At 39.1% G+C, this 12508-nt stretch overlaps 1 protein-coding gene across 3 annotated transcripts in view; it reads left to right on the top strand.

Moving 5' to 3' along the window:
* The window catches only part of hmcn1 (hemicentin 1), a 140940-nt gene that overhangs the window by 124397 nt on the left and 4035 nt on the right, over positions 1 to 12508 (top strand). For all 3 annotated transcript variants that reach the window (XM_017718046.2, XM_017718045.2, XM_017718047.2), the window contains exons 88-103: positions 4 to 174; positions 599 to 769; positions 1873 to 2043; positions 2998 to 3168; positions 5266 to 5436; positions 5599 to 5769; positions 6068 to 6214; positions 6382 to 6519; positions 6740 to 6861; positions 7607 to 7844; positions 7941 to 8003; positions 8265 to 8384; positions 9821 to 9955; positions 10210 to 10323; positions 10602 to 10727; positions 11345 to 11473. In XM_017718046.2, the coding sequence (XP_017573535.2) occupies positions 4 to 174; positions 599 to 769; positions 1873 to 2043; positions 2998 to 3168; positions 5266 to 5436; positions 5599 to 5769; positions 6068 to 6214; positions 6382 to 6519; positions 6740 to 6861; positions 7607 to 7844; positions 7941 to 8003; positions 8265 to 8384; positions 9821 to 9955; positions 10210 to 10323; positions 10602 to 10727; positions 11345 to 11473 (2358 nt within the window). The remainder of the gene's footprint in view (positions 1 to 3; positions 175 to 598; positions 770 to 1872; positions 2044 to 2997; positions 3169 to 5265; positions 5437 to 5598; positions 5770 to 6067; positions 6215 to 6381; positions 6520 to 6739; positions 6862 to 7606; positions 7845 to 7940; positions 8004 to 8264; positions 8385 to 9820; positions 9956 to 10209; positions 10324 to 10601; positions 10728 to 11344; positions 11474 to 12508) is intronic.

The following is a 12508-nucleotide window of genomic DNA, read 5'->3' on the forward strand; positions in this document are numbered from 1 at the left end:
CAGTACATGGAGGCTTCTCTGAGTGGATGGAGTGGGGTGCCTGCAGTGTATCCTGTGGAACAGGCATTCAGAAGAGGCTGAGACAGTGTAACAATCCCCGGCCTGCCAACGGTGGCCACCATTGTGCTGGCTCAGACTCTGAGACCCGCAGCTGCAAAGGCAAACCCTGCCCAGGTTAGTTGGCTTATGTCCGCTCCACTTTATTTATGCTATTTTCAGTACAACTATATTTGATGGAGTAATATGGGCAAATATCACAATGTATCATTTGTCTTGGATAAGTATCAATTATGATTTTGTTAGTATATTTACTGATTCTTAGTGTTAAGTCTATAATTTTGTACTTTTTAATTCAAGAAAAAAAGTTACATCTGATTTAAGAAAACCAAACCAGTTCTCAACTGTTAATTCTGCTAACTATTGCAAGTGAAAGGCTTGACTTCTTTTACCTCCTGAAACTAACAAAAACACAATATTGATATATTTTTTTTTTAATGTTTGTTTTTGCCATTTATTGTTATAATTTTACCATGTAGGCCTTTGATGGACACTCATAAATGTGTAATCGTACCGTGTCTTTGTGTGTACATCCATGTAGTGGATGGTCAGTGGTCTGAGTGGTCCGATTGGGAGGAGTGCTCTCGTACCTGCGGTCAGGGGAACAGAACAAGGATTCGAACCTGCAGCAAGCCTCCAGCACAGCATGGGGGCAGGGCCTGTGAGGGCAGAGCAGTGGAGGTCATCATGTGCAGCATCAGACCTTGCCCTGGTGAGTCCACAATGCGGGAGGGCAGCAGAACTGTTTCCTTGCTCATTCGTGACTGATTTAAGTCACAGAAGAACTTAATAATGAACTGATACAAAAAGGCATGTCAAGCAGAGTTTGGCACCATTTTACTGTAACACTCAGCTGGGTTTACTTGAAATCAAGAATTTTTTGTTTGAATCAAGTTACATAGAATCAATTTGAGACATGTTTGGAAAGCACATTCCAACAACCAGTTTCACTCTATAAAGTAAGAAAACCAAGTCTCCCTGCAGTGACTTTTAGCAGGTATACTGAATGGACCCAGAATGTCCACTAGATGCTCCAACTCTTTTATAATCCTGGTTGTGATGATACAGGTCATCAGAAATCCAATTGAAATTTCCCTCTCTGTAGGATAAAGATACACAATAATACCCAAGGCCATTAAAGGCTGGTATTTGGCATGAAGGCCAAATAAAAAGGCAAATTTGGAGATACATTCAGACCAAATCCAGTAAGAAGACGCATATAAATACTTGACTGAACATTGCCCTAAATACTCTTTAATACATGAAGATAAAGATATAACTGTATAATCAGCATATAAAGTACAAAATACATCACATACTTTGAGCCAAAAGAACACTTACAATAATGTATTTTGCTCCTTGCATTTTATTCCCTTTTTGTGTTGTCAGCACTCATCAGCACTCAGACCTTTTAGGCCTCTTAACCACGTTTGGACAAAATGATTTTGAATATGTCCTTTTACCAACAGTTTAGAATGAACTGCTGTCTTTTTAACAATAGTATAGAATAGACAACTGTGAAAATGCAAGTATTAGAAAAACCAAATTTGGTGGGAGGATCCTGCCTCAAACCCCTCCTTCCTTCCAATCTAATGTCCTATAAATTCCCAGCTCTACTTTCCTTATCTTGTGAAGTTTTTCACAGTGCCCGCCATCACCTTATATCCTTACTGCTACTCATCTTTGTCAGACATGCCACCATCCAAAAAATGCCCAGAACTCCAGCCTAACTCGCAAATCATTATTTAGGCTAAATAATTTTTTAGACTAGCTTGCAGTTTTGACTAAACATTTCTCTGTCTGTGTATCTCTCAGTGGCTGGGAACTGGGGTACCTGGTTACCTTGGAACCCTTGCAGTGAGACTTGTGGCAAGGGAATGCAGACGAGAATCCGGCTATGTAACAGCCCCCCACCCTCTTTTGATGGACCCCCATGCAAGGGAGCAGACACACAAACTCAAGTGTGCACAGAGAGGAACTGCCCTGGTAAGAGATTAGCTGCAAGAGGAGAATATTGAGGAGATTGGGACTGATTCATATTTTGTTTGGTCAGTTCAGTGAAGGTCTGATTCAGTTAAATTCAGTAATATTCCGTAACTTTCAAAATTAAATTTAGTTTTACTTATATAACACTTTTTGCAGCAGACATTGTTCCGATGCAGGTTTATAGAAATGTGGATCCAGACAGCTAATAAGTTTAGTGAGTTTTTACAACAGAGGCAAGAAAAACTCTCTAAGAATGCATAGAAAAAAGATTGGAAGAACTTTTTAAGAAGTCTTAAAAAGGGACCTCGTCCTCCCTTGCGTCGCACTGGATAATGAAATTATGTTACTGATAATACAGATTTAGACAAAACAGAGGCACTCTGATTAAACAGAAGAAGAATCTATGAGATAAGCTTATGATTAATGTTATGTGTATTATAAAATTATCATAAATAAAAAATACCTTAAATATGCAGTCATATGCAAAAATGTGAAAATCCTGGTCAAATTACATTTTGTAAAAGTGAGTTAACATACTGGAAAAATTAAATATATAATGTGCTATAACCTTTTTTGCTTCATATGTTAAATTGAACAAATAAATACTAATTGTGCATTAAAATGTACAAAAATGTGTTCTCTATGGACGGTATGTTAATTTAAATGAGTTCATGGTAGGCAGTAGTTCTATGGATTTAATGAATCCAACTGTTTCCCTTGCTCTAGCATGTCTGATTCTACTGATTGTCCACTTATTAAGTTCTTCAAGAGCTGATCTCTAAGCTAATAGAAGGAGAAAGCAAAACTGCACGTAGCTGGTTTGCAGGAATCCAGTAATGGTTTTGAGATCTTATTTAAGATGAAATCCAGTGTACCTAGATGCCTCAAAGAGTAGATAGACATAATTACAAGGGTGTTCACTAATAAAATTTTGAAACCACTTTTCCACTATAGTGGATGGTAAGTGGTCGTCCTGGGTGAGCTGGGGAGCCTGTAGCGTTTCCTGTGGAGGTGGAACCAGGCAGAGGACACGCCTCTGTGCAAGCCCAGCCCCTCAGCATGGAGGAAGGCAGTGCGAAGGAAATGATATCCACATCGACTTCTGCAATAGTGAACCATGTCCTAGTGAGTGCTTACACACACAAACACACACAGTCTGTCTCTCAAGATGAAGATATTAGGCATGATGACAGTCATGCTGTCACAGACAAAAATCATAAAACAGTTTTTCAGTTGTAAATTCAAATCAGAGGTTTTAGAATGCTTGATGGGATGTGCTCACTGGTGTCTGGTTTAGTGCCAAGAAATTATTTTAACTGAAAAGTTCTCAGAAATATTGGACCACAATCTCAGATTGTGACTGTTGCTATGCATGTCTAGAAAGCCATGGCATACAACACATGCCAATTAGAAGCAGAAAGCAGAAGCAGTTGCAGTGATGAAAGTGAAATGCAAAGGTGCAAACTGTGTCGTCACAACATGTGGAGACCCTAATAGATTATCACTAGATGCTTAAATTGTTAACAAACTACCCCAACTAATTATTGAGTTCACATGTTTGTGATGAACAAATTTGAGTTCGGTGAAAGATGAATGTTACCTACCAGTGAATGCAAATGTTAAGGCTATAGCATACTGTCGGGACTCAAGAGCACCCCGTCCTCAGCTCCAAAGTCCCAGATGATGTGGAAAAACGTTACTAATTAATTAATGTTAAGTTGAAGTTTTCATTCTAATCTACGGACAAACAGACTCAAAAACAGCTTTTACCCCAGAGCTGTACGGGAACTGAACACTTCCGAACACACACTGACAAGGACTTTCTATAGAACACTGCTCAGTAGAACCGACTGAACACCACTACAGCTCTTTACTGGCACTGATTTCATAGGACACTTTATGCTGTTCTAGTGTTCCAGTGTTCCACTCCACCTCTGTTCTATTTATTATTCATTTGTTCTCGAGAGTGCAATCTGTATTCTTTCTGTGCAATATTTCTTAGATGTGCAATATTATATAACGCTATAAGCTGTCCAAGGAATGTGCAACTACAACTGCTACCTCACCTGTCTGTTGTCTATTGACTGTTTAGAATATGTAGTTTTATAGTCCTTTTTCTTTATATTAAAGATTTTTTATCCTTTTTTTCCCCCTTAAATCTGCACTTTATATATTTTAGCCTTATGTTTAGATATTTTAGCCTTATGTTTAAATTGTTTTATATGTAGGAAGTGCCGTTGGATTGCTGCTCAATTTCGTTGTACACTGTGCAATGACAATAAACGCATCTTATCTTAATCTGTTCTCTTATGCAGAAAAAGTGTTAAAGTATGTAAAAAAAAAAAAAGGGTAACGAATCAAAAAGATTGAAAAAGCATTCTTGCAAAAAGTCAAAGGCAGATGAAAAACCAAACTTCAGCCACAGGTTCAGTTTTTGAGAGGAAAGGCATTCGGAAAGCCAAATGTGCAGACAATCCAAACACATTTCATCTTATACCCAAAGCTGAGCATCCCTATCACCCCTCCCTTGGAGGTTTCGTCGCCCCTCACTTTTTTAAAATGTCCCTGGACCCAAGTTCTGATTCCCAATATGTCTAATTTTCCTGAGATGTTTGTTTTTTTAAATTTATTTCCTCTGCCTTGTTTTGTCAGGCCCTCCTGTCCTCCCTGTGTCCGTTGTTTGTAACACTTTCTCATTAATTTGGCTCAAAGACCAGTACTTACCAACCCTTATCAGCTAGTCTTCCTATTCCAAGTTAGTGCCCCCTAGTGTGCGTGTGTGCTCACTAGTGTGTATGTGGTGTTTCACTTCACGGATGGGTTAAATGCGGAGGTGAAATTTCCCCGTTGTGGGACTAAGGGTCACTTAATCTTAATCTTAATCTTAATACTTTTATTAATTAGGTTCAAGGACATTTCCCCCCAATACCATGGCATTTTAGACAATTATATGCTTCCAGTTTTGGCAAGAGTTTGGGGAAGACCCCTTTCTCTTCCAGCATGATTGTGTCCCTGTGCACAGGGAGATCCATAAAAACAAGTTTGGTGTTGAGGAACTCCGTTGAATGTGCACAGATTCCCACAAACGCACTCCAAAATCTTGTGGCAAACCTTCCCAGAAGAATGGAACTTGTTATAAAAGTGATGACAATTCCATATTAGTGACATGGGTTTGGGCTTCATGCGAACAAATCAAAACTATTGCCCCTCTTGCCCCAACAGTCAATGGTAACTGGGGCCCATGGAGCAGTTGGGGCAGCTGCAGCAGGACTTGCAACGGAGGTCAAATGCGTCGCTACAGAACGTGTGACAACCCCCGACCAGCCAACGGGGGTAGAGCGTGTGCTGGAACAGACACAGAAATCCAGAAATGTAGTACAGCAAGTTGCCCTGGTAAGACAAATAAACACAGACACATTAAAATTAAAGTCAGGGATTACACAAAAAACAGAATTAGATGTTGTCTTAGATTATAACAGCATGTTCAAATAATTGTAGATATAATTTTATCTTAAATCTTGATACCTGTTTGTATGTGTGTTTGTGCATACTCAGTGGATGGTAACTGGGGTCTGTGGCAGCCATGGGGTGAATGTTCGGCCTCATGTGGAGTTGGGGAGCGGACAAGGGTACGGCTCTGTAACAGTCCATCTCCTAGCAACAAAGGCCGTTCTTGCCCAGGAGACTCCACACAGCTATCCAAGTGTAATATCCAGCCATGTCCAGGTCTCTATCATTTATCAATTTGACTTAGCTCAGCTCAAAAAAGCCTACAGCAGTTCTCAGCTCTGGTCCTATTTCCCTGCCTAGCATATTTCAGCATTTTCCTCTGCTGTCACACCCACTTTAACTCAAGAAGGGCTGATTAATCAGTTATTAGTTGAATAAGATGTGTTAGACTGGGGAAAAAACAGAGGTGCTCCAGAACCAGGACTGGGAACCACAGGCCTAATAGTGCATTGTCCTTTAATTATGGCAAATAACATGACTAACCAGAAACATAACATGTTCTTCTGTTGTTCAGGTGGTCCTCAGAAGGCCAGGGGAAGTGTAATTGGCAACATTAATGATGTGGAATTTGGCATTGCCGTCCTCAATGCCACCATCTCCAGTAGTCCATCAGGAGGGAAAGTGGTACAGGCCACCATTACCAACATACCCAGGAACCTAGGTCAGTAACTTTGAAGATCACAGATGAAGACTCACTGTTACTAAGCTGGGTTTAAAAAAACTATCAATTAACTCTGCAACATGGATAGTGTTAACAAATAATGGATAGTGTTGTGACAGTCACCTGAGTTCTGGTTTGGTGTCATCTCATGTAATTTTTTTTTCCAGGTCCTGCTATGAGAAAACTGATATCTCTGCTAAATCCCATCTACTGGACCACAGCACAGGAGCTGGGTGAGGCTGTCAATGGCTACACCCTCACAGATGGCGTCTTCAGACGAGAGACTCAAGTTGAGTTTGCCACAGGTGAGTGGAATGGGCTTGAGCAGAAAAAAACATTGTGCAGTCCAGGATTGGAATTTTTTTTGATCTTCCAGCTGTAAAATATTGCAGATTTTTCAAACCTTGTTCGAGACTTGCATTTACATAACATGTATCCTACTTTTATAGAGTTATCTTGTGCTACCAGTGCTTTTTGCAACATGTGATAGGTGTTCATAATTACATGCTTGTATATTTGCTTAAGGGGAAATCCTGAGGATGACTCATGTGGCACGGGGACTGGACACAGATGGTGCTCTGCTCTTAGACATTGTGGTGAATGGGCATATCCTCCAGTTGCCCTCCAATGCAGACATTAGCCTCAAGGTAGAACTTCTGTGTAGTCTCTACTGTCATTCCAGTGTAAAGGGCTTCCGTTGTGGAATATGAACTATATTGGTGTTCTCCATAACTGTAAATCCACATCACTACTCTCCGTGTTTTAAAACGCACTAGATAACATGTTCATTACAGTCTTAGCTCATGATTTGAATGTATAAGTGCTATTTATGTTACTCATTTATTTACTGAATCAGATATTCAAAAAGGCTTGTGAAGGTTGGATTTAAAAAGTGATTTAATTGTGTATATGATGATCTACGTGATGTTATAACTCACATTAAGTGGTAGTATCGAAGTGAAGCTAATGTTTTAGGAAGCTATCATTCTATTGGTCAGTTGGTAGCATGATAAATCATATGAGCATAAAACACAAAAATAAACTAAATCAGTCGAATGATCAGGTATGAAATGGATCAGATACATTACTTTTTATTCCTTATTAAAATGTTTTTAAGTGCAGATTTAATTATAGCAAGGATGAATAAAATGCTGATTTGTATTTTACAGTCAGTAGATGTTCATCTTAATGAAAAAAAAATTTTTTTTAAGCACATTTTGAAAGTATTGGGTATCGGCTGATGCTTAGAGTTTCAGTATCGGAAAAGAAATACTGATATACCTAATTCTGTAATTCAGTAAAAGCATATACTGTACAATGCTGATGCATCCCAGTAATGCTATGCAGAACTCTTTGTGGACTTATCTAACCATGCTTTGCGCTGAATTCCAGGACTACACAGAGGACTACATCCAAACAGGTCCTGGGCAGCTGTATGCTCTGTCTACTCGTATGTTCAGTGTAGACAGAGTGAGTGTGCCTTATTCCTGGAACCACACCATCTCATATGATCCTATCAGAGGCAAGATGCCCTACCTGGTGCAGACACTCCATGCCTCTGCTGTCAATGCTCAATACCGCCCTCTAGAGGAAATACTGGAGTTCTCCATCCACACAACTATTGTCAAGGGTGGGACATGGACGTTATGCTTATGACTTAAATTGTAGCCAGAGCTCTGGTGTAAATATGTTTATATTTATTGGCTACCATTCCGATCATCCACAGGTGAGCGTAGTAACCAGTGTCCCAGTGGCTTCCTGTTAGACCCAGCTGGGCCCTACTGTGCTGGTATGTTTTGCAACGGATTTAAAAAAAACAGACAGCATGCTGCTTTCAAAGCAGCAGCATCCTCTTACTGTATGACCAAAATGAAGATTCAATAGGGCATAAATAGAATGTGATAAATAGAATGTGAATAAATGTTTAGTCTAGTTAGTATTTGGTGACATAGAAGCCCATGTGTCCTTCAAAGTATATGTACAGTATGTGTCTTTCACTGAGCTTGTGATTGACTGAGTTCTTAATGTGTTTCTGCCTGCTGTGATGAAGATGAGAATGAGTGTGTGGAAGGCAACCCATGCTCCCATGCCTGCCATAACGCTATAGGCACATACTATTGCTCCTGCCCCAGAGGACTCACCATCTCTGCTGACGGCAGGACATGCCAGGGTACCAGCAGTCTGCGCACAACATATACAAACACATGTACCATAATAGCACAATGGGAATTACCTATATACCTATATTACCTATATAAACAGTTTTTCTTTGACCTGGTTGTTCAAAATGTTTCTGTAATTAATTCAAGTTGTAAACAATGTCATTTAGAGTGATTTATCAAATTCAGTTTGAAACTTAGAGTCAGAATTGTTCACAGTGGTGGTGATGGGAAAGAGATGTCTGAAGCATTCAATGCCTTTAAAAGCTACTTTAATGAAAGGTTCTTGTTACTGATTTAGAAGAGTTTTGAAATAAAGTTGTGCCGTTAACGTATCTTTAAAGTCCATTTAAACAAGAAACGGATATTGAAAAGAAAGGAAAACCTATTAACCACTGTTTTACCATTAACAACATATGTATAAAAACTTGGACATGCATTGGTTCACTAGTCATTTGTAACATTCTGACCCCTAATTCCAGTTCCCTTAAGTCCAAGTTGGTACATTTCTCTACAATCTTTACTCATCAAACTGTAACTTTGTTTCACTTTGTCTCAACAAATGGGTAATGCAACAATTGGAAACAGGCAAGGATTGGAAAAATTCCTGCTCAGTGCTGTATTGACCTTTTCACATATCGCTGTTGTCTGAAGAAAAGACTCCAAAATGATAACTTTACAGGAGAAGGAAAAAACCTGCTTTACTTTTAATGCATGTCAATGGAGCCAGACATTTTTCCAAGCAATTTTGGGCCGTTTGTTCTGTATTTTTTAGTCAGTAGATGTTCATCTCAATGAAAGAAAACCTTTTTTTGAAGTTATTTTGAAAATATCAGGTGTCAGCCAAAACTCAAAGCTTCAATATCTGTATCTAAAAAAAAATATTGGTATCTCTAATTCTCTAATTCAGTAAAAGCATATACTGTACAATGTTAGTATTCCAGTAAACTGGGGTACGGTCTGTGGACTTATCTAATCATGCTTTGTGCTGAACTCGAGGACTACATGGAGGACTACATCCAAACAGGAGGAAAAAACTTTGTTTTAATGCAAGTCAATGGAACCTGACATTTTTCCAAGCAATTTTGGGCTGTTTGTTTTGGTTCTTTCTTCATGAAATTTACACACAAAGTAAAGGGCAAAAGGTATGTCAAAAACTGAAAAATGACAAAAATGGAGATTCAAAGCTTTCTTCTGACAGCAGCAATATGCATATATATATATATATGTATTTATATACATATCATAAATGTGTTAAGTACATGCATAATATACATATATTTACATGTATTTATATATGTAGTTTTATATACAATATATCAAACATACACTTGTATCTTACAACTACCTATAATTATGTACTTTACTATTGGTATAGTTTGTTATCAGTAGCTGTTGTCCTTAATTGTTCTATTTAATAATTATATATCTTCTTTTTCTTCTTCAGATATTGATGAGTGCTCACTGAGCGGGCACTTGTGTCATGATGGACAGGACTGTGAGAACACCATTGGCTCCTACCGTTGTGTGATGCGCTGTGGGCGGGGTTTCAGGAGAACAGCTGATGGCTTGAGCTGTTCAGGTTATTTTTTTTTATTGAATTAATGATAAACAGTTACCTTAATACACACTGCTTGTTATCCATGTAAATGTAAAATGAAGATTAGCATTCACAAAAGGGGTAGTGGAGCTGGTATAGAGGCTCTTTTGTGATGTAAATGACTACGACCTTATACAGAGTATTCCTACATTGAAATTCTTTATAAGCACAAAGGCAGAAACCCTGTAATCATCATAAGCTAGGGCTTGGTTTAAAATAATGTTTGTTTTTAATAGATATAAATGAGTGTCAGGAGTCCAGCCCTTGCCATCAGCACTGTCTCAACACCATCGGCAGTTTCCGATGTGCCTGTGAGCCAGGGTACCAGCTCAGGAACCGCCGCTGCATTGGTAAATCAGAATATCAAAACAAGGATCAACCTAAGTGTTTTCAGTGTTCATCAGTCCTATTCCTGCTGAAGCACAGTTTAATATCTCCCCTCCTCTATAACGCGTGTCTCAACTTGTCAGCTAATTATACAGCTCTGCTTGAGCAAAGAAACATTAAACTGTGTAGTGCGATGGCTCCCAAGACCTGAGAATGAGGAGCGCTGGAGTGCTAAGCACTAATGTATTGAACAACTAGCTGTAAAGAAATGTTTTTGTTTTTTTTCTCTTTTTTTAACCAGACATCAACGAGTGTAGACAGAGAGTGTGTCGCTCAGACCAGCAGTGTAAGAACACACGGGGTGGCTACACCTGTATTGACCTGTGTCCTACCGGCATGACCAAAGGAGCCAACGGCACCTGCGTAGGTCAGTGTGCTCCTCAGTATTCAATAGTGAGACAATGTATATGCTACCATCATATGTTTATATTATAGTTATCATTTTTGATGATTCTAGAATGTCACTGATCTGCTGTATGTTGAGCCTAATATTGAAGCTGCAAATTCTCTACCGGTTAAAAGTTTGGGCACATCTTACTAAATAACCACTAAATACCCAAACGTTTGTAGACACCTGCTCATCGACTGTATCTTCTGAAATCAAGGGTATTAATAGGGAGTTTGTCTGTGGTAAACTTTTACACTAGATGCTGAAAACATTGCTGTAAGGATTTAATTGCAGTCAGATTCAGGTTGCAAGAGCATTAGAGATGTCAGGTACTGATATTGAATGAATAGTTCTGGATCACAAACACCACTCCAGATCATTTCACAGTGGTTGGTGCTCTACAGCCCAATGCTGAGGGACCTTTATACCCCTCTAGCTGACCTTTTGGCATTGTGCATGGTGACCTTTGGCTCATGTCACATTTCTATTAGCGGATGTGTACAAACTTTTGGCCTATAATGTGTAATAAAATAATTAATATTAATATTACTGAGATGTAATTCATTTTACTGAGATGTACCATGTTCTCTGCACAGACATTGATGAGTGTCGAGATGGCACTCACCTATGCAGGTATAACCAGATCTGTGAGAACTCCAGGGGGAGCTACCACTGCACCTGCCCCAGGGGCTACCGCTCCCAGGGTGTGGGTCAGCCCTGCCTCGGTATGTAAATTTCCTCAACCTAAACACACCCCACAGCCCCTCGCTGCTTTGCTGTTGCCTGCTGCTCCCACCACTCAACTGCTTTACCATCTCTTTTTTTCCAACCAAATGCGTTACTCCATTCCACTTCTGTGACTGCTGAATGTTTTCCTGAGATGGCCCAATCCCATGCTGTACACCTGCAAATATCTCACTGCTCGCTTGAATTGCTGCATTGCTTTGAGTCCTTTAAACCTACAAATCTGTGTGAATAGATGAGGGCAATAGACCAGAGTACAGGAATGGAGAATATGGTCTACTAGCTGTGCTGCCCAGTCAGACTGGGCATGTACAGTACATGAAAGGAGTTGGAAAACAAGTGTCAGACCGGTAAGTCTGCTCTCACAGCAAGGCACTGCCCTGTCATACCTCTGTTCTGTCTTTACTCTGTTCTCTTGTCTTTTACCTTTAACCTTTTACTCATGCATGGGGTCTTTGACCTAAAAGGAATAGTTTGTACACAAAAATGTACACAGTTTTTCCCTTATTTGAAATGTAGTGCATCATTCAAAACAGAACAGTATAAAGCTGCATAGCTAAAAACAGTAGTAGCAGTGTTATGTAGGGCTGGGCAACATGACAATATTATTAATATTATGATAAATTACATCATAATAATGTCACAATATGCTTTATCTGCACATGGCGGATATCCTAAGTACTTCTAAATACTTTCCACCTGTATGTTTGATTACAAAGAGTGCATAGTCATATTTAATTGAATCTAGTGCAGCACAGTGTGTGAAATGTTACATTCAAACAATTGCATTCATTGTTTAACTAAAATAAAATCATGAAAACTTTTTTAAGTCTAGTAAAATTAAATTTTTGCCATATCGCCTAGCTCTAGCTTGAAGCTGTGCTTTTTTCATTTTTTTATAAATACAGTAAGCCATACAATGTTTACACACAAGTCTAGTCAATTAAAGAAGCAAACTTTGGAAACCATGCAAGTCTTAGCTAGTCTCCTGATTATATTTCACAACTGACTGCAAT

The sequence above is a fragment of the Pygocentrus nattereri genome, chromosome 4 (assembly GCF_015220715.1).
Source record: "Pygocentrus nattereri isolate fPygNat1 chromosome 4, fPygNat1.pri, whole genome shotgun sequence".
In the NCBI taxonomy this organism is placed as follows: Eukaryota; Metazoa; Chordata; class Actinopteri; order Characiformes; family Serrasalmidae; genus Pygocentrus; species Pygocentrus nattereri.